The sequence below is a fragment of the Mus caroli genome, unplaced genomic scaffold (assembly GCF_978045245.1).
Source record: "Mus caroli unplaced genomic scaffold, Mus_caroli_1 scaffold_13, whole genome shotgun sequence".
NCBI classification, from domain to species: Eukaryota; Metazoa; Chordata; class Mammalia; order Rodentia; family Muridae; genus Mus; species Mus caroli.
The window spans coordinates 44,326,871-44,347,741 of record NW_028227268.1 but is presented as its reverse complement, the minus strand read 5'-3'; the positions used below and the strand labels follow the sequence as shown (position 1 = coordinate 44,347,741).

General features: G+C 49.4%; 2 protein-coding genes across 2 annotated transcripts; both read left to right on the top strand.

Annotated features, from left to right (window-relative positions):
• The first annotated feature begins 254 nt into the window (after positions 1 to 254).
• Aldoc (aldolase, fructose-bisphosphate C) lies at positions 255 to 3,926 on the top strand. The gene is made up of 9 exons (XM_021176440.3): positions 255 to 392; positions 1,559 to 1,682; positions 1,773 to 1,984; positions 2,078 to 2,132; positions 2,218 to 2,378; positions 2,497 to 2,580; positions 2,810 to 2,984; positions 3,103 to 3,302; positions 3,430 to 3,926. Exons 2-9 carry the CDS (start codon positions 1,571 to 1,573, stop codon positions 3,520 to 3,522), a joined length of 1,092 nt encoding a protein of 363 aa, XP_021032099.1. The 5' UTR covers positions 255 to 392; positions 1,559 to 1,570; the 3' UTR covers positions 3,523 to 3,926.
• Positions 3,927 to 5,388: 1,462 nt separating this feature from the next.
• Positions 5,389 to 20,653, top strand: Pigs (phosphatidylinositol glycan anchor biosynthesis class S). Its single transcript, XM_085829776.1, has 12 exons — positions 5,389 to 5,449; positions 5,674 to 5,813; positions 5,917 to 6,028; positions 10,605 to 10,694; positions 11,376 to 11,467; positions 13,115 to 13,322; positions 14,212 to 14,354; positions 15,498 to 15,612; positions 17,192 to 17,337; positions 17,842 to 17,942; positions 19,094 to 19,304; positions 19,615 to 20,653. The coding sequence occupies exons 1-12, from the start codon at positions 5,416 to 5,418 to the stop codon at positions 19,888 to 19,890; spliced, it is 1,668 nt and encodes a 555-aa protein (XP_085685902.1). The 5' UTR covers positions 5,389 to 5,415; the 3' UTR covers positions 19,891 to 20,653.
• The last annotated feature ends 218 nt before the right edge of the window (positions 20,654 to 20,871 follow it).

The following is a 20,871-nucleotide window of genomic DNA, read 5'->3' as shown; positions in this document are numbered from 1 at the left end:
CTCTCCTCTAAACCAGGCTTAATCCCCAACATTCCACACAATGCCTTTCACAGCAAAGGACTGATTGTGGTAGAGACAAACACAAGTCCATCTCTTCCCTCTAGGGTCCTGTTGGCAGGGTTCCATGATGTGGGAAGGGCATCTCTAACAATCTTCCAGACCCTGGCAGAGGAATCACTCCACCTCACTACTCCACCTCTGAAGGCGTGGCCTTACCCTACACCAGTCCTGGGGAGAGGGCGGGACCAGGATGGGAGGTATCTGTCACGCCCCCAGAGAGTCACGTAGCTCTGCGGCAACTGCTGCCACCTTATTTACTCCAGCTTGGACCGAGCTAATCAGACGAAAAGTGAGCTGTGCTGTGGCTCCCGCTGCTGACTGGCTGAGTATAGGTAAGGTCCCCAAGCAAGCTTGAGATGTTCGCGTCCCGTTTGTCTTCCCATGCTGTCCTTGCCCTGTTCCCTGGGACCCTAGTTCCTCTGCTTTCTGTGGTTTTGAAACCCCATGCATGGCTCAGGAAAAACGTGCTTCTCGTCTTCCTTCTAGTTCTCCTTTCCAGTTCCAAGTCTTCTGCCTCCAGGACTTTTTCATTGGGGTCAGTGTATTCCACCCAGGACATTTTAATCTCAGTCCATTTCTGGTTCTTCTAGGCTTGTCCTCTGCTCTAGGGTATAGGCCCAGGAAGAGCATCAGAACCGGTTAGCTTGTATCACCATTACCCGTCTCATCTCTTCCATGTCTCCTTCCTGCTTTTCCTGCATCTCTCCCTCTTTCCCATAATCCACTCACTCAGCCTTAATTCCTCGCCTCTGGGGTCTCTACTAGGAGTCTGAGTTGTGGGGAGCCAAGCCTCCCTATTTCCTGTGCCTCTTGCATATGAGGGAATGCTGGGTACTAGAGATGATCTGGTGATGTCCCTTTCCTGTCCTCTCATGTATGCTGATATTGCTAGCCTCTCTCCTACCATACTTGCAGCCCCGGGAGTCAATCTCCACCATAGGTAGGGGAGTAGGCAGTAGCAAAGGCAGTCAGGTTTTCAGTACCTGTACCGCTGCTACTCTCTGCTCCCTGCCTTCCATTAGACTTGGGGAAGGATGCTGTAGGTTAAACATCTCATTCACAAACCTTTGGGAAAAGTGATTTCCCCCCCTTAGGGACCCTTTTGAAGAAAAGAAAGGGGAAACAGGAAAGCAAAAATCAGAAACAACAGGTTTTCTGTTTACCTCAGGAAGGGGCCAGATTCAGTGAAAGAAGAGCTGGCATTCTCAACCTGGCAGCAGTTTCCAGGAAGACCTGTGGCTTCAGGGCTGCTGCCTCCCATCCCCCATGCTGCATCTCTTCTGGAGCTGGGAAGGGTGCCCACCAGGAACAAAAGGAGATGTGGGAACTGGGGCCCTGACTCTGTTCGCTGTCAAAGAGATTGATACCACTTTGATGCCTAGGCTCCAGGCCAAAGGCTGCTCTCCTGCTCCCAGCCCCGTGCTGGGAAGCCTGTTTGGTTAGGAGAGGAAGCAGAAGGTCCTTGGAGTCTAGAGCTTATGTCTTCTCTCCATTCTAGACAACTGTCATCATGCCCCACTCATACCCAGCTCTTTCTGCTGAGCAGAAGAAGGAGTTGTCGGATATTGCTCTACGGATCGTGGCCCCCGGCAAGGGCATTCTGGCTGCAGATGAGTCCGTAGGTAAGTGGGAGCCTGTGGTCAGGGTTGAGGAGAGGTTGCCAGGAAATTCTAGCCAAAGAACCAGTCTGTCTCCCCTTTGCTTGCTTCTAGGCAGCATGGCCAAAAGGCTGAGCCAAATTGGGGTGGAGAACACTGAGGAGAATCGCCGGCTGTACCGCCAGGTCCTATTCAGTGCTGATGACCGTGTGAAAAAGTGCATTGGGGGGGTTATTTTCTTCCATGAGACACTCTACCAGAAAGATGACAATGGTGTCCCGTTCGTCCGCACCATCCAGGATAAGGGCATTCTTGTAGGCATCAAGGTACACAGTCCCTGGCGGTGCCTGGGGGCTAGGTGTGGAAATCAGTGTATATAAGAGGGTGACAAGCCAGCCCTCTATTTGTTTCCCTTGCAGGTTGACAAGGGTGTAGTGCCTCTAGCTGGGACTGATGGGGAAACCACCACTCAAGGTACCTGTTGGGTGGGTACAGGGGTGGGACACGTTGATGCTGGCAAGATGGAGGCAGGGTGGTGAGGCTGGCACTGTGTTTTCAGGGCTGGATGGGCTCTTGGAACGCTGTGCTCAGTATAAGAAGGACGGTGCAGATTTTGCCAAATGGCGCTGTGTACTGAAAATCAGCGATCGCACGCCGTCGGCACTGGCCATATTGGAGAATGCCAATGTGCTGGCTCGCTATGCCAGTATCTGCCAGCAGGTGTGTGCTGGGGGTTGGGTGGTTGGATGAGTGCCCCAGGGCCAGTGGAGATGTGCTTTCATGGCTTTCTCCCATCCTATCTGCTACTTCTTCCAGTTAACCCTGCTCTTGCTTTCAGAATGGGATCGTGCCTATTGTGGAGCCTGAGATCCTGCCTGACGGAGACCATGACCTCAAACGTTGTCAGTATGTTACAGAGAAGGTAAGACCAAACATAGCCGGGAGGGACGGCCTAGCAGGGGTGCCTGTACCCCATCCCTGCTAAGATCCAGGCACACTCTCCCTTAAGGATCTTTACTGATACTCAAAAGGGCTTCAGAGACTAAGTCTATACTGAGCCCTTGGTTTCCTGTACCCACCTACCCCTGGGTGGGGAGCACAGTGCGCTAGGCAGTGGTCCCAGCCCTGCACAAACCTCCTCTGCTCCCCAGGTCCTGGCTGCTGTATACAAGGCCCTGAGTGACCATCATGTATACCTGGAAGGGACTCTGCTCAAGCCCAACATGGTGACCCCTGGCCATGCCTGTCCCATCAAGTATAGCCCAGAAGAGATTGCCATGGCAACTGTCACTGCCTTGCGTCGTACTGTGCCCCCAGCTGTCCCAGGTACTAAACTGCTCCTATCCCTTCAGGTCTGACTTCAGGGTTTTCCATGACACCGGGGTCCTTTACCCTGGGCAAGACAGAGAATGATCAGTCAGTCTGTCTTCTCCTTCTACTCCAGGGGTGACTTTCCTGTCTGGGGGTCAGAGTGAAGAGGAGGCTTCTCTCAACCTCAATGCCATCAACCGCTGCCCACTTCCCCGGCCCTGGGCCCTCACCTTCTCCTATGGGCGTGCCCTGCAGGCATCTGCACTCAATGCCTGGAGAGGACAAAGGGATAATGCTGGGGCTGCTACTGAGGAGTTTATCAAGCGGGCAGAGGTAGGGAGCTAGAGGTGATGACTTGGGGAGGGATTCTGTGGACCACAGAGGTCCCAAACTGGGCAGCATGCATTCCACATCCGTGGTCTGGCTCAGTCTGCTCATCGAATCCCATTCCGTTTTGCAGATGAACGGGCTTGCAGCTCAGGGCAGATATGAAGGCAGTGGAGATGGCGGAGCGGCAGCACAGTCCCTCTACGTCGCCAACCATGCCTACTGAGGCACGCGTATTCCACCCACAGCCCTTGGCCTAGCAATGCACACTCCATTTTGCCTATAGTCACAGCCAGGGCCAAATAGCTGTGCAGAACAGAGATATCTTTATCCAGCGCCAAGTCATCTCACATCTCACATGCCTTACATTGCTGTACCCGAGACCACAGGATGGGAGGGTAGAGACGCCCTCCCATGTTTGAGGATGGGGGGACTTTCTAGAAATCAGAACAGAACATGTGGACCTTTCTCCTGTCTCTACCAGCCCTAACAGTTACCCTTGATGGTATAGTTTGTCCTTGGGCTCTGCTTGCTAATCGTCTCTCTTGGAATCAGGGGGACATGAACTCCAGCCCTGACTCATGCTCCTTATGCTCTGAGTACATAGCAAATAAATGAGAGCAAAACACAGCACACCACTCTGTCTGTCTGTCTGTCTGTTGCACACACCAAAGTCTACCTCCATGTGTGCGACCTCTTGCTGATCCTATCTCAAGCCCCTCTGATTGTGGTGGTGGTGGTGGTGAGGTGAGATCTGAGTTTTCCTGGGCTTCAAGTTTTGTGGAGAAAGGGTTCACCTGGTTCATTGTCCCTAGCTCAGGCTCCTACCTGCTGATTTCCAAAGCTGGAGTTGTTAGAGGACCTGGGGGTAGAGAGGAGGGTACAGGTCTTCCAGGGACTTAAAGGATCCAGCAGGATGAGAAGCTCCATTTTGTGCAAGGCTCAAAGGGGACAAGCAGGGATCAGAGTGGGCCAGTTCTCCTCCATCTCTGAAGAATGTGCACTTAGGTCTTTTCCAATAAGGAAACCTTCCAAGCCTCAGGGCTACAGAGCTGAGTGTCTAGGAGCTTGCCAAGGGCTATGACCCACTTCCATGTAGCGAAGGGATTCATCGGAGGGTCTGGATGTGTTAGAACTACTGATAGGGCTTTGTGGTGAATGATTACCCCTGGGCTAGAGTGTGAGGTAGGGAGACACTAGACAGATGTGAACTGGAAAAGTCATTGATGTTCTGCTCTGTGTGGCCTGACCTTATAACCAAAGCAGCTAACTCATGCTTCTGCCAGGCACTGTTTTTCTAACCACTGTTATATGCATTAACAAAGCTTTGTAAAGTAGGTACCATTGTACTTTTCATAGGAGGAAACAGGCTTCAAAGAGAGGCTGAGAGGCTATTCAGGATTTGAACAGCAGGCATTACTATACAGAGTCTGTGCTCAGGAATTTTTCAATGAAGCATCCTAAATCGCTCGAATTGGAACCGATTTTTAAATCCTAGTCTATAGTCTCGGCTACTTGGGAGGCTGAGGTATCAGACATTAGGGACAGGATCGCTTTAACCCTCTGGATCATATAGGGAGATCTGTCTCAACATTAACTAAAATAAAATTAATCACATAGTAGCCAACCATGCTAAAAAGTTACCGTTTTGTTAGAAATGACATTAGAAAGCTATACAGAGAAACCCTGTCTCGAAAAACCAAAAAAAAAAAAAAAAAAAAAAAAAAAAAGAAAAAGCTTTTCCGGAGTCAGGTTCTTGATAAGCTCGACTTCATTTAAGTAAATATTCCCCTTCCGCTGAACGTGGTGGTGCATGCCTGTAATCCCCTGCACTGGACAGGGCCCAGAGTCCAAGGCCAGCCTGGGCTACATGGCGATTATCGCCTCTCTAAACTGGCGTAGTAGAGTGCGCTCCAGGAAAACCCAGGGTCAGATTGACTGTGTAGCAGAGCGCATACCCTCTCACGGGCTCCGCCTGCGCACTCGCGTGCGTCAGCAGTGTTGCTCGTGATTGGCAGCGGTCGCGCGCCGTGGTCCCGCCCCCTCATTCTGGAGTTTCCGATTGGAGAAAGCTCATGAGGCCCCGCCCCATCGGCGACCTGGGCAGCCGGAAGGGACCATGGCGGCCGCCGGAGCTGCGGCCACGGACCTAGGTGCGGTGGATTTCAGGTGGAGGGCGCAGTGGGGAGGTCTCGCGGGCAGAATGTGTGGGTGGGGCGCGAGAAGCCTGACAGCTCCCTCCAGCCTGGGGTTGGGGGTCCGCCACGCGGGAGCGGCTTGCTCGGGGTTCCCGGCCGCCCGCACTCCTCCACGATCTCGGTGTGGGCGGGCATCGCACCCTAGTTCCCGCGTCTTAGTCGGCCCTCTGTGCCCTCAGAGGTGGTCCGGGGCAAGCGTGCCGCGCTTTTCTTCGCCGCGGTGGCCATCCTTCTGGGACTGCCGCTCTGGTGGAAGACGACGGAGACTTACCGGGCCCCATTGCCTTACTCAGAGATCAGTGGACTGAATGCTCTGCTGGTGAGACTGGGTGGGGAGAACCGGGGCTGGGGGACCGGGGGACAGCCCAGCTATAAGGTGCAGACATTGCTGAAGACCCCGATGCCCCTCATCCCTCGCGCAGCTCCGGCTCATGGTGCCAGTCACAGTTGTGTTTACTCGGGACTCTGTGCCCCTGGACGACCAAGAGAAGCTACCCTTCACCGTTGTGCATGAGCGAGAGATCCCTCTGAAATGTGAGTTCCCATGAGAGGTGTCAGGGCTGCTTTTTCCATCTGAGCCAGACCCAAAACCCAGAGTTGGAATGCATAGGAGGAGCGAGGGCGTCTCATAACTTACTTTAAAATGTTTTATTACATTTACTTAGTGTGCGCGCGCACATGTATGTATGTGTGGATGTCTGTGCTGTGGAGCATCATGTGGAGGCCAGAGGATCACTTGGGAAAGTCATTTCTTCTCCCACCATATGGGTCCTGGTCTTGGGGATCCAACTCAGGTCATCAGGCTTGGTATCAAGAGCCATCCCCCTGCATCCCCAAATCCTAAGAAAAGAGATCTCCTTTGGAATGTTCACTTGGGGGTTTGTGTTAGCCTAAAGTCCAGTGCCTGTCGTTATGACAGTGATTTATGTCATACGGTAAATTATGCTACCTTATCCTTAGCAATTGATACCCATCAGTGCATAGGGAAAGCAGGATGTAGCTGAAAGAAAACGGGAGTTTGGGGGCTGGTGAGATGGCTCAGTGGGTAAGAGCACCCGACTGCTCTTCTGAAGGTCCAGAGTTCAAATCCCAGCAACCACATGGTGGCTCACAACCATCCGCAACGAGATCTGGTGCCCTCTTCTGGAGTGTCTGAAGACAGCTACAGTGTACTTACATATAATAAATAAATCTTTAAAAAAAAAGAAAAAGAAAACGGGAGTTTGAAGTTACATCGGATGCGGATGTGTATTCAGACCTTTGTCATTTTAACATCACACACTGTATTGTTAGGCACTTCGTTAGGTACCAAGAACTTGAGGGTGAATAATAAATTGGTAATATTTTAAAGATGTTTATAGTTAACATCAGAAAGAAAGAAACTAGCAAAATACTGTAAGGCAGGAGGTTTGGTCTCATGGTGGAGTCACGGGAGAGCCTGAACTCCATTCTCACCTGCCGGGGAGTAGAAAAAGGTGCAGAAGGGCTTGGGCAATGTCATTTTTGAGGTTGGGTGTTTCTGGCTTTTTGAGACAGGGTTTCTTTGGGTAGCCCTGGCTGTCCTGGGTCTTGCTGTGTAGACCAGACTTGCACCTCGCCTGGCAAGGACTCTGATCTTTATTGGATGCATAATCTCATGTTCAGTTTTGTTTTTTCATCAGTATTTTCTTTGATGCTAGAATGTGATCTTTGGTTCTAGAATTAAAAGAACAATTTGAGAGTCGTCGAGGACCTTTTATAATTCCTTCGCTTGCTTCTCAGCAGCAGCTGCTAACAGGACACAGCTTCCCCTGCGTTCCTTCAAGCACCCTTCGTTTTTTTGAAGCAGCAGCCCCTGGTGTTTAGAATGATTCCTTTCTAGCTCACTCTTTAAATCACTTTAGCCACCTGTCTGGTGGAGTATGGTGGTGCATTCTTTCAAGCCCAGATCTCAGGAGGCAGAGGCAGGTGGATCTCTTGAGTTCCAGGCCAACCTGGTCTACGTTGCAAGTTCCAGGCTAGCCGGGGCTCATAGTGAAACCCTGTCTCAATAAAAAGTAAGTGCAGGGCTGGAGAAATGGCTCAGCGGTTAAGAGCACTGATTGCTCTTCCGGAGGTCCCGAGTTCAAATCCCAGCAACCACATGATGGCTCACAACCATCTGTAACAAGACCTGATTCCCTCTCCTGGTGTCTGAAGACAGCTACAGTGTACTTACATATAATAAAAAAAAAAAAAAAAAAAAAAAGTAAGTGCAATATTAAAGCCATCTAAACTATCTTAGCATTCCTTTTTTAATTTTTTTTTAATTTTTTATTTTTTTTTAGGTTTTTCGAGACAGGGTTTCTCTGTATAGCCCTGGCTGTCCTGGCACTCACTTTGTAGACCAGGCTGGCCTCGAACTCAGAAATCCGCCTGCCTCTGCCTCCCGAGTGCTGGGATTAAAGGCGTGCGCCACCACGCCCGGCAATCTTAGCATTCCTTAAATCTCTAGGCTTCACTCTACATTTCCGTAGCTAGTGCTTTTTACAAAAATTACTTACAATTTTATTTCTTTCTTCTAGTTCACTTTTTGTTTGTTTGTTCCTTTATTGAGACAGTGTCTCCTGTATATCTCTAGCTGGCTTCAGACTTGTGTCCATTCTCCTGCCTCAGCCTCTTGAGTGTAGGGATTACAGATATGTGCTGCTGTGGCTGGCGTTAGTTCCTGGCTCACAGTGAGTAAGCTCAGACAGATGCCATCACTTGGTGCAGCTGTGGGTTCTTTGCCCAATTTATGTGTGGCATCTTGCTGAACTGTCCCTAGGGTTAGCAGTTTCTCACTTAATTCTCTTTATGTGTCTGTATGAGTGTATGCCTGACTGTGCATCACATGTGTGTGGAGGCCAGAGAGGGAATCAAATCCCCCGAGACTGGAGTGTGTGCTATGTGAGTGCTGGGAACTGAACCTGGGGGCCTCTGGAAGAGCAGCCGGTGCTTTTTTTTTTCTTTTTTTTTTAGATTTATTTATTATTATATCTAAGTACACTGTAGCTGTCTTCAGATGCACCAGAAGAGGACGTCAGATCTCATGATCTCATTACGGATGGTTGTGAGACACCATGTGGTTGCTGAGATTTGAACTCAGGACCTGCAGAAGAGCAGTCGGTGCTCTTAACCACTGAGCCATCTCTCCAGCCCCAGCCAATTGCTGAGCTATCTCTCCAGCCCCTGGTTCTTGTTTTGTGTGTGTGCGAGAAATAATAATAGCACTTCAAAGATAGATATTTATTTTAGCTTGTGTGTGTGTGTGAGAGAGAGAGAGCGAGAGCATGGATGTATGCTTGTGTACATACAACTATGGAAACCCAAGGCCAATGTTGCATGTTTTCCTGTATTTCTTTCCTCCTTACTTTTTAAAAAGATTTATTTATTTATTTTATGTGATTACACTGTCAGTGTCTTCAGACACACCAGAAGAGAGCATCAGACCCCATCACAGATGGTTGTGAGCCACCGTGTCCTTTGGAAAGGAGTCAGTGCTCTTAACCACTGAGCCATCTCTCCAGCCCTCCACCTTACTTAAAAAAAAAAAGACTTATTAATTTATTCCATCTATATGAGTACACCATAGCTATCTTTAGACACATCAGAAGAGGGCATTGATCCTGACCACTATGGTTCTGAGCCACCATGTGTCCTAACTCAGGACCTCTGGAAGAGCAGTCAGCGCTCTCAACCTTTGAGCCATCTCTCCAGCCCCTCCACCTTACCTTTTAAGTCAGGGTTGCTCATTAACCTTGAATTATTTTAGAATCCCTAAATCTCCAGTGTTATGCAGCAGCCCTGTCCACATATCCATATCTAATGCTTTTACAAAAGTCTTTTATAATTTTCTTTCTTTCTTTCTTTTTTTTTTTTTTTGGTTTTTCGAGACAGGGTTTCTCTGTATAGCCCTGGTTGTCCTGGAACTCACTTTGTAGACCAGGCTATAGCCTTGAACTCAGAAATCTGCCTGCCTCTGCCTCCCGAGTGCTGGGATTAAAGGCATGTGCCACCATGATGCCCGGCTATAATTTTCTTTCTTTCTTTTATTCACTTTGTTTTTGTTTGCTTGTTTCTTGAGGTAGCATCTCTCTATATTGCCCCTGACCAGCCAGATTGGCTGCCTAGGGAGTCCCCTGCCTCTACTCTCTGGACTGAGGTTACAGCCATGTGCCCCACATCTGGCTTTTATGTGGAAACTGGGGACGTGAGCTCAGATTTTTTTTTAAAGGTTTATTTATTTATTATATGTAAGTACACTGTAGCTGTCTTCAGACACACCAGAAGAGGGCATCAGATCTTGTTAGGGATGGTTGTGAGCCACCATGTGGTTGCTGGGAGTTGAACTCAGGACCTTTGGAAAAGCAATCAGTGCTCTTAACCACTGAGCTATCTCTCCAGCCCCAGATTTTTTTTTTTTTAAAGATTTATTTATTTAATGTATGTAAGTACACTGCAGCTGTCTTCAGACACACCAGAAGAGGGCATTGGATCCCATTACAGATGGTGGTGAACCACCATGTGGGTGCTGGGAAATGAACTCAGGACCTCTGGAAGAGCAGCCAGTGCTCGTAACCACGGAGCCATCTCTCCAGCCCTGTGCAGCACATGATCCATGGAATCATCTCTGCAGCCCACTTCTGAATTTTTTAGGTTTCGTTTTCCTTTCTTACTGCGCTGGTCAGGACCTTCACAGAGGACAGGGTTGAGGCTAGAGGAGACAGCAGGCCACCTTGTTTTATCACTAACGTCCTGACTTGAACTTGGCTCTGCTGCTCTCCGTGTCCATTGACTAGCTGGTGGAGGCAGTTGAATGACCATATGGTTTTTCTCCTCTTCCCAAGCAATATGATGGGCATTGAAATGAACTCACCCAGTTTGGGGCTTTCTGGCTACCTCAGGACCACTGAGCCCAGAGGCAGGAGCTGGGGCAAAGGGTCAATATCATGTGTCTACTGTCCTCTTAGCAGAAATGATTGGAGTGGCTGCTGTAGCTTCCAGGTGCATGCCCTTTCTCTGAAGAGCCATCCTGCTGTCCTTGGTGCTGGAGGAGCTCAGCTGGGTGGGCCCATCCGGTCTCATGCCCTTCGTGTGTTCTCCTTTCCAGACAAGATGAAAATCAAGTGCCGTTTCCAGAAGGCCTACCGGAGAGCTTTGGAGCACGAGGAGGAGGCGCTGTCCCTGGGCAGTGTACATGGTAGGACAGTTTTGACAAGATACCCTCTTTTCCTTCTTTTGTGCTGACTGAGTAGTTTTATGTCAGCTTGGCACAAGCTAGAGTTATCTGAAAGGAGAGAAGTTCAATTGAGAAAATGTCTCCATAAGATCCAGCTGTAAGGATTTTTCTTATTAGTGATTGATGGGGGAGGGCCCAGCCCATTGTGGGCGGAGCCATCCCTAGGCTGGTGGTCCTGGGGTCTATAAGAAAGCAAGCTGAGAAAGCCATGAGGTGCAAGCCAGTGAGCAGCACCCCTCCACGGCCTCTGCATCAGCTCCTGCCTCCAGGTTCCTGCCCTGCTTGAGTGTCTGCCCTGACTTCCCTCAGAGATGGCCCTGGAAGCGTAAGCTGAAATAAACCCTTTTCTCCCCAGAGTGCTTTGGTCGTAGTGTCTCCCCACGGCAGTTGGTGTAACCCTAACTGGGACATCTAAGTGTGACTCCCCTGTTGTTGTCTTAACCACTGAAGCTTCTCTGAGAAAGCTGAAAGGGAGATGCCATGGGTTTCTGCCGAGTCCTCCTGTGGTCAGAGAGGTGGACCGGCTAGCTCAAGCCTGGCTGCCGCATTTGCTGAGCGTGAGGGAGGGTTGGCTCGTGCACCTTGGGGACCTGGGAAGCTGGAATAACGTTTCTTCTGGTGTACCACTGCTCTTGTCCCCAGAGGCAGAAGCCGTGTTAGCTGAGCCGGAGAAGCAAGCCAAGGGCTCCCTGACTGTGTACGTGATCTCGGAGCACTCCTCCCTTCTTCCTCAGGTAGGGTGAGCAGAGCCACCAGCGACTTGCCTTTTCTGTCAACTCATTCTCTCCCAAGGCCACCTTCCTGTTGCTGGTGGACTTTTGGATTACCTTCGCCCTTAAGTGCAGCGCTGTGTGCACGCTTGCCTCTGGACCAGGGCCTTTTTCAGAGACCGTATTTCATTTGTTTGTTGACTGAGCCTTTCCTCTTAGCATGTCGTCTCTTGGTTTCTAGTCCAATGTTTTGCGAAATTTAAGATTTAAATGTTGCCTGGACTTGGATCTACTGTGAAGGAGAAAGGAATGGAAATGTATGAGAATACTTATTCTAGCTCAGTGTTCAGGAAGACCAAGTTAATGAAGCGATCACCATGAAACAATGCAGGCATCGTGGCACATGCCTGTAACGGGGGTGGGGTGGGGGGTGAGGCAAGAGAATCAGGAGCTTAAGTTCCTGCTCAGCTGCAGAGCTCGAGGCCAGCCTGGGTTATGCGAGACCTTTTCTCAACAGAACTAGCAAAAAAAGGAGCTGGAGAAACGAGTCAGTGGTAAGAGCTCTTGCTGTTCTGGCAGAGAACCTGCCTGGGTTCAGTTCCCAGCACCCACGTGGGGCTCATGACACTCTCTAACTCTAATTCCAGGAGGTCCAGTGCCCTTTTCAGGACTCTCTGAGCACCAAGCGTCCACATGGTACACATACACATATGTATGCAAATACTCATACATACAAAATAAAGTGAAATGAGCCTTTATTTATTTCTTCTATCTCAGTTTATGTTTTGCCTACATGTCTGTGCAGATGGAGGCATCAGATCCCCTGGATCTGGAGGAACAGACAGACAGCTGTGAGCTGCCATCTCTGCGCTAGGAAGGGAGTCTGGGTTCTCTGGAAGAGCAGCTAGTGCTCTTAACAGCTGAGCTATCTCTCCAGTCCTAACTATATCTTTTTTTTTTTTTTTTTTTTTTGGTTTTTTGAGACAGGGTTTCCCTGTATAGCCCTGGCTGTCCTGGAACTCACTTTGTAGACCAGGCTAGCCTTGAACTCAGAAATCCGCCTGCCTCTGCCTCCCAAGTGCTGGGATTAAAGGCGTGCACTACCTACCACACCCGGCCAGTCCTAACTATATCTTTAAAAGCACAGCAAAACTAACAAAAAATGAGAGAGACAGAGACAGACAGAGACACATGACTGGGCAGTGGTGACATATACCATTAACCCCAACACTCAGGAGGCAGAGGCAGGTGGATCTTTTGAGTTCAAGGCCATCCTGGTCTACAGAATGAGTTCCAGGACAGCCAGGGCTATACAGAAAAACCTTGTCTTGGGGGAAAAAAATGAAAAACAGAAAAAAAAAATAGCTCACTACAAGTCCAGAGAGTGGTGCAACCTTTTAGCTGATGGTAATAGGCCAGATTCCTTAAGACAGGAACCAGAACTGGGCTTTATGTATGGTGCATGCATATAATTCCATCATTTGGAAAGCTGAGGCAAGAGAATCTCAAATTTTAGCCTGAGTTATGTCAAGAGGCTATCTCAAAAAAAAAAAAAAAAAAAAAGAAAAGAAAAAGAAGAAAGAAAAAAAGAAAAAACCAAAAAGAAGGAAAGAGTGCCTTTATGCTTTCTTCACTGAGCCATGGCGCTCCGTCCCTCTGTCCCCTGCACAGGACATGATGAGCTACATTGGGCCTGAGAGGACGGCAGTTGTCCGGGGACTGATCCACAGGGAAGCCTTCAACATCATCGGCCGTCGCATAGTCCAGGTCGCCCAGGCCATGTCCTTGACGGAGGATGTGCTTGCCGCTGCCCTGGCCGACCACCTGCCCGAGGACAAGTGGAGCTCTGACAAGAGGCGGCCGCTCAAGTCCAGCTTAGGTAGGGCTTGGGCTTTGTTTTAGGAAGGGAGAAGACGTGAGTCCGGTGGAAGATTTACTTATTTTATGTGTATGAGTGTGTTGTCTGCGTGCATGCATGTGTACAGCGTGCATGGTCAGAGGTCAGCAGAGGGCATCAGATCCCCAGGGACTGGAGTGAAGATGGTTATGAGCCACCATGTGGGTGCTGGGAATTGAACCTGGATTTTCTGCAAGAACAACAAATACTTTAAAGCTCTAAACCATCTCTCCTCCCTCTGTTTTTTCTTTTCTTTTTTTTTTTTCTTTTTTTTGAGACAGGGTTTCCCTGTGTAGCTCTGGCTGTCCTGGAACTTGCTCTATAGATCAGGCTAACCTTGAATTTAAGAGATCTGCCAATGTCTGCCTCTGGAGTGCTGGGATTAAAGGCATGCACTACCACCACCAGCTGGTTTTTGTTGTTGTTTGTTTGTTTGTTTTCTGAGGCAGCACTAGCTGCCCTAGAACTATGTAGATTATGCTGGCCTTAAACTCACAGACCCTCCTGCCTGTTTCTGGAGTGCAGTGATTAAAAGCAGGAGCTACTCTGTTTGGCTTCTCCAATTTTTTTTTTCTTTTTTAAGGTAGCGTTTTTCTGTGTAGTCCTGGCTATATCAGAACTCACTTCATAGACCAGGCTGACCACTAACTCAGATCCGCCTGCCTCTGCCTCTCTCATGCTGGGATCAGAGGTGTGTGCCAGCACTGCCTGGCTCCAGTTTTTCCTTAAGGTACTCAGCAGCGTTCCTTATCTCACTCCTGTCCTCTCTTTGGTCCCTCAGTGGCATCCCTATCCCATCCAGATGACGTGGGGTGTAGGCTGCCTCTTTCCTTGATGTACTTCTGAATTCCACGACTCCTCTTTTCTGTAGGCTATGAAATCACTTTCAGTTTACTCAACCCAGACCCCAAGTCCCACGATGTCCACTGGGACATTGAGGGGGCTGTCCAGCGCTACGTGCAGCCTTTCCTGAATCGCCTCAGCGCTGCGGGCAATTTCTCTGTGGACTCTCAGGTAAGACCAGGAGTGAGTTACGGAGCCTTTTTCTTTTTCTTTTTCTTTTTTTTTTTTTCGAGACAGGGTTTCTCTGTATAGCCCTGGCTGTCCTGGAACTCCCTTTGTAGACCAGGCTGGCATCAAACTCAGAAATCCGCCTGCCTCTGCCTCCCGAGTGCTGGGATTAAAGGCGTGCACCACCATGCCCAGCACAGAGCCTTTTTCAAAGTCTATGCATATTTAATGTTTATATGGGCGTCTGCTTTCCTTCTCTCAGAGCGTGATAATTTGCTTGTGTAGCTGTGTGTAGAGCAGTGTCGTGTGAGCAGGTACGGGGGTGTAGCTTGTAGGAAGCACTGTGTGCACCTGTTTATGTCCGTCAGTCCACTAATCCCTTGAGGGCAGGTTCCGGTGTCCTTTCCTTGGTGTCCAGCTCAGGGAGTGTCACCAGAGTGTCTTGGCAGAGCTACTTCCCAAGTACTAACTCAGCAGTTGTACCTACATGTTAAAGCCATCAGCCGCCCTTAAGGAAGTTATTTTTAAAAAGCTTTCTGAGGGGCTGGTGAGATGGCTCAGTGGGTAAGAGCACCCGACTGCTCTTCCGAAGGTCCAGAGTTCAAATCCCAGCAACCACATGGTGGCTCACAACCACCCGTAACGAGATCTGGCGCCCTCTTCTGGAGTGTCTGAAGACAGCTACAGTGTACATATAATAAATAAATAAATCTTTAAAAAAAAAAAAAAAGATTTTCAAAAAAAAAAAGCTTTCTGAAATACGTGAACACTGTAACGATAGAGCCATAAAGAGCCCTGCTCACTTTCAGTGTCACATCCTGTCCTTGTAGGGAAAGTGTGGGGGACTTGATCAGACCCTGCAGGTGGCAAGGAACCAATGGTCTGAAAAGCAGACTCAATTGGGTCTTGTGGACCCAGTCTGTGTTTGTTCCCCTCTTTGACTATCTGGGAACCTGGTAAAATAATGTGGTTTTCTAAGTATGTATTTAATACATTAGTTTTACCTTGATTCTGTTATCCTTTCATACATGCACTTTGCCTGAGCCTTGACTTTGTCCTGAGTGTATCTTCACATAGTCCCTGCACTCTTAGAGACAGTAGCCTCTAAGTCCGTGTATGGGATGGCCTGTCCCCCTCTCTCTACAGATCCTTTACTACGCCATGCTCGGCGTGAACCCCCGCTTTGACCCAGCCTCATCCAGCTACTCCTTGGCTATGCACAGCCTCCCCCATGTCATCAACCCAGTGGAGTCCCGACTCGGTGAGCTCCTGAGCGGCCTCTGTCAGGCCAACGTGGGGTTGGGGGTGGCTGGGTGCTTTGATGGTTTCAGGTTTGGATGGGACTGGGAAGATTTAGTCTGTCTGTCTGTCTGTCTGTCTGTCTCTCCTTCTTTTCCTCTCTCTCCCCCCTTCCCTCTCCCTTCTCCGCCCCCCCCTGCTCCTCCCCCTCCCCCTCCCCCTCCCTCTCCCTCTCTTACCTTTCTTGTGGTTGTTTGAGGCAGACTCTCATACCTCAGAAAGGTAGAAGCTTTATTTTGTTCCGGTTTTTGAGTCAGGATCTCATGTATCCTAGGCTGCTTAAGCTTTCTGTGTAGCCAAGGCTGGCCTTGAACTCCTGACCCTCCTGTTTTGCCACCCCAGTGCTGGGATTATAGGCATGTGCTGCTACACCTAACTTAAATAAACAACACAACCCTAATTTTTCTTCCCTGGTACTAGGGATCAGACTCAGGGTCTTGTGCATAGCAGGCATGTGTCACTGGGCTACTGCTGCAGCTGCAGTCTTTGAAAGCAGAAATGATTTTTCTGCTCTTAGAATTTCTTTTTTTTTTTTAAAGATTTATTTATTTATTATATGTAAGTACACTGTAGCTGTCTTCAGACACACCAGAAGAGGGCATCAGATCTCATTACAGATGGTTGTGAGCCACCATGTGGTTGCTGGGAATTGAACTCAGGACCTCTGGAAGAGCAGTCAGTGCTTTTAACCACTGAGCCATCTCTCCAGTCAGTTTTCTTTTTTTTTTTTTAAAGATTTATTTATTTATTATACGTAAGTACACTGTAGCTGTCTTCAGACACACCGGAAGAGGGCGTCAGGTTTCATTACGGATGGTTGTGAGCCACCATGTGGTTGCTGGGATTTGAACTCTGGACCTTCGGAAGAGCAGTCGGGTGCTCTTACCCACTGAGCCATCTCACCAGCCCCTCTTTTTTTTTTTTTTAAATTAATGCGTTTATTTTTATTCCATGTGTACTGATGTTTTGCCTGCATGTATGTCTGTGCGAGGGTATAGGATGCCCTGGGACTGGAGTACAGACAGTTGTGAGCTGCTATGTGGGTGCTGGGAATTGAACCTGGGTTTTCTGGAAGAGCAGCCCTGTGCTCTTAACTGCAGAGACATCTTTCCAACTCCTTGATTTTTCTTTTAACACTTATTTATTTTTTATTTTATTTATCCATTCATTTATTCATCTAGTGGGTGTTGTGGGGCCTGCTGTGCTATGCACGTGGCCGTCAGTGTAGCACCTGGGAGAGTCTGTTGTCTTCTCTTTCCGTTATGTAGATCATGGGGAACACATGCAGGTCATCGGGCTTGGTGGCAGTACCTTTACCCACTGAGCCATCTCAGCAGCCCAAAGGGCAGAACTTGAATGGACAGTTATGCTCCTTGACCTGGGTGAACCTAGAAGCAAGGATTATAATCCTTCATCTGGAGGGAAGGAGCCTAGCAGGAGTGTGGCCAAGAACTGAACTGGGTTCTCCCGGCCGGGGAAAGGCTGCGCCTGGATTGGGATGCTGAGCCTGGAATCCCCCATCTGGTGTTCTTTGTCCGCAGGGTCCAGTGCTGCCTCCCTGTACCCTGTGCTCCACTTTCTGCTCTATGTGCCTGAGCTTGCCCACTCCCCGCTGTACATTCAGGACAAGGATGGAGCTCCAGTGGCCACCAATGCCTTCCACAGTCCCCGCTGGGGTGGCATTATGGTAATAGTCACCCTATACAGGCCTCAGAATCCATATTTATTGCAAGAGAACTCCTGTTAAGATTATCGGGGTGGGGGTGGGGGTGGCATCTGTGCCCCTGTGGGGAGGAGCACAGGGCTGTGCTGTCCTCCTTTGCCAGCCCAGCTGTCAATTTTGTCAATGCTTTTTGTACTCTGACCCTTTGGACTTACTGGCTTGCACTATAGCTTTTAGCTTCCCTGGAGTACTTCATGCTTTTACACTCTGGGCCATGGCTAGGAATTCTAAAGCAGGATGACCGTTTGGGATTTCATCAGACGTTCGAGGGAGCAGTTAGAACGGCGTACTTAAAGCTTCTTTGGTACTTACGTACCTGGGTACTCAGGAGGAAACAAAGCAGTTCCCTATGCCCCTGGGATTAATACCAGAAGCCATACCTGCCTCTTCTGCCATGGCCTCTGGGTCCTAAGCAGAGATGGGCATGGTTCTGTGTGGTATTGAGGTAACCTCATTCCCCATTTTCAGGTATACAATGTTGATCCGAAGATCTATAATGCTTCAGAGCTGCCAGTGAGGGTTGAGGTGGACATGGTGCGGGTGATGGAGGTGTTCCTGGCTCAGCTGAGGTAAACTCCTGCATGATCCCCTTAGGGCTGTGGCTACAGACAGTGCGGCCATAGTCTTTGAGTATAGACCAGTGGCAGGGCAAAATGAACTCTCACCTGGCGGAGCGCTGTGGCTCTGCCTAGGTCCCCGGTGAGACCAAGGAAAGTGTCTTAAGTGGTCCTCTCCTAAGGAGGATGAGCAACTGCAGAACTCAGAGAAACGGGAGCCAGCTCTCCAGGTGTGCTTACGGTGGGTGAGGGGGTTGTTTTATTATTTTAGTTTTCTTTTTGAGGCACGGTTTAACTGTATAACCCTGGTTGGCCTAGAACTTGCTATGTAGACCAGGCTGGCCTTGAACTCAAAGAGATCTGCCTGACTCTGCCTCACAAGTGCTAGATTAAAGGTGTATACCATCTTACCTGGTCTTGTTTTTTTCATTTTTAAATTTTTTATTTTATTTTTTTACTTTATGTGTATGGATGGTTTGCCTGCATGTATGCCTGGTGCCCACAGAGACCAGAAGAGGGCTTTGGATCCCCTGGATGGTTGTGAGCCATCAAGTGGATGATGGAAACCCCATTCCTCTGGAAGAACAACTAGTGCTCTTACCACTAAGCCATCCTTCCAGCTTTTTTCCTTTTTTCTCTTCTCTTCTCTTCTCTTCTCTTCTCTTCTCTTCTCTTCTCTTCTCTTCTCTTCTCTCTTTCTTCCTTTCTTTCTTTCTTTTAAGAAAATAGCTATTTATTCTGTGCTAACCCCTGAGTTAAGGGGTCACCTGACACTATATTGAAGATGCTAAGGAGGTACCTGGGCTAACTAGGAGTGTATTCTGATGATTAGCAGTTCCTTCAAGCACACACACCTTGTCAAAGGGGAACTATTATGCCAGTTCCACGGAGCCCATTTGCTCAAAGAAGGGATGCAGAGAGGGGACTAAACTAAGTTGGGGCTCCCAGAAACACTTCAACCACAGCTCCTTCTTCAGAGATCTTGGAACTCCAGCATGAAAATGGGGAAGCCTTGGTCAAGGCGGGGTTTGGACCTGCGTAGTTTGCTGCTTGTCTCTCTACTCCCTCAACCCCCACCCCCACTCAGTAAAACTGAGAGCAACTGGGTCTTAGCGTTGGCACACCTGTCCGCAGCGACCTTGGTCTTCCTGTACCCCCCACAGGCTGCTCTTTGGAATTGCTCAGCCCCAGGTGCCTCCGAAATGCCTGCTCTCAGGACCAAAGAGTGAAGGACTCATGACCTGGGAGCTGGACCGATTGCTCTGGGCTCGCTCCGTGGAGAACCTGGCCACAGCCACCACCACCCTCACCTCCCTGGCCCAGCTTCTGGGGAAGATCAGCAACATTGTCATCAAGGATGATGTGGCTTCTGAGGTAAATGTGCCAGGAAGGGGTGGACCAGGGTGTGTGGGGGGGCATGCCATCCTTAAATAAATACCTCAGGCTTCCTCTGGAAGCCATTCCAGCTCCTAGTGGAAGTCTAGGTGGGGGCAAATGAAAGTTTCAAGCTGCTCCTCAGAAAATAAACAACAGCCGTGTCTTGTTTTGTTTTGTTTTGTTTTTTAAACTAACTTCCATACACCTCTGTGGACTCCAGGAAACTTCAGAGGGTACTGAAAGGCCAGGCCTTCTCCCTGCCCCACGTCTAGGACATACTGCTAACCCCTGTCCCTCACCCTCCTAGGTATATAGGGCTGTGGCTGCCGTCCAGAAGGCAGCAAAGGCCTTAGCCCTTGGGCACCTGTCATCCGCCTTTGCTGCCAGCCAGGAAGCCGTGACCTCCTCTGAGCGCGCCTTTTTTGATCCCTCCCTCCTCCACCTCTTGTATTTCCCCGACGACCAGAAGTTTGCTATCTACATCCCCCTCTTCCTGCCCATGGCTGTGCCCATCCTCCTGTCCTTGGCTAAGATCTTTCTGGAAACTCGCAAGTCCTGGAAAAAGCCTGAGAAGATAGACTGATCCAGGCAGCATGTCAGAGGGAGCCCTTCTCTCTAGCCACGCTGGGAGGGTGTTGGACCGAGAGACCAAGGCGAGGTCTGCTGGTGATGACATGTATGCACTCTCACCCGTGGGCTCTCTACGGATGGCACTCCACGATAGGCTCCCTTCCCCTCCTAGTCCACTGACTTGCTCCTCCATGACTACAAGCCTCAGAAGGTACCCTTCCTGATCTCCATATCTGGCTTGAACTTGAAAGCTTTTGTATGCCTACCTCTGGACAGGGGTACTTTGTCCTTGCAGCCTGTTAGCACAGCATACAAACGCACTGAGAGGTGAATTTAGGGGAGTACTTGGGTTGAACTGTAGCCCCATCCTCTCCACTTCTGAGACCACCTCCCTCCTTCCTCAGCTTCTTGACTGGTGTCACCCACTGGGGACAGCCTGGTCTAGGAGGCAGTGGCTTAGGACCTTCTACCTTGTGGCTAAGGTTCCCCTCTACCCTTTCAGAGAGGTAGTGTGGAATAGGAGAAAACATTTCTGACTTGGAACCCAACAGGCCTGAATCAGACTCCGGCTTCTGCACTTAGAGACTAGAGAGTGTCAGCTAAGCCGCTCCTCGCTCCTCACCCGAGCCTCTCAGGTTTTCATTGGTGGGAAAGCACTGATGATGTCACCCTCAGAAAGGGGTTGGATTAAATGTGATAAGCGTGTAAAAGTGTTCTGTATATTGGGCTCTTTAAAAATATACACTAGGCTGTTAATAAACGTTGGTTGAATATGAGTTGATATGTATGACCATAACTCATTCTTGTGTTAGAAGCAGACTGACCTGTTCTAGCTCACAGGTCCTCCATGTGTTCTTCCTGCCTCCCGTCCTGAGCATCCTGGGGACGGCTCGACACCTGGGCTGTGCTGCCTGCACGTTGTAGGGTGCCTGAAACAGCTTTTAGCAGGAGTTCTAGTGGGGAGTAGCTTGAGCCAGTGATAGCCCTGGGATAG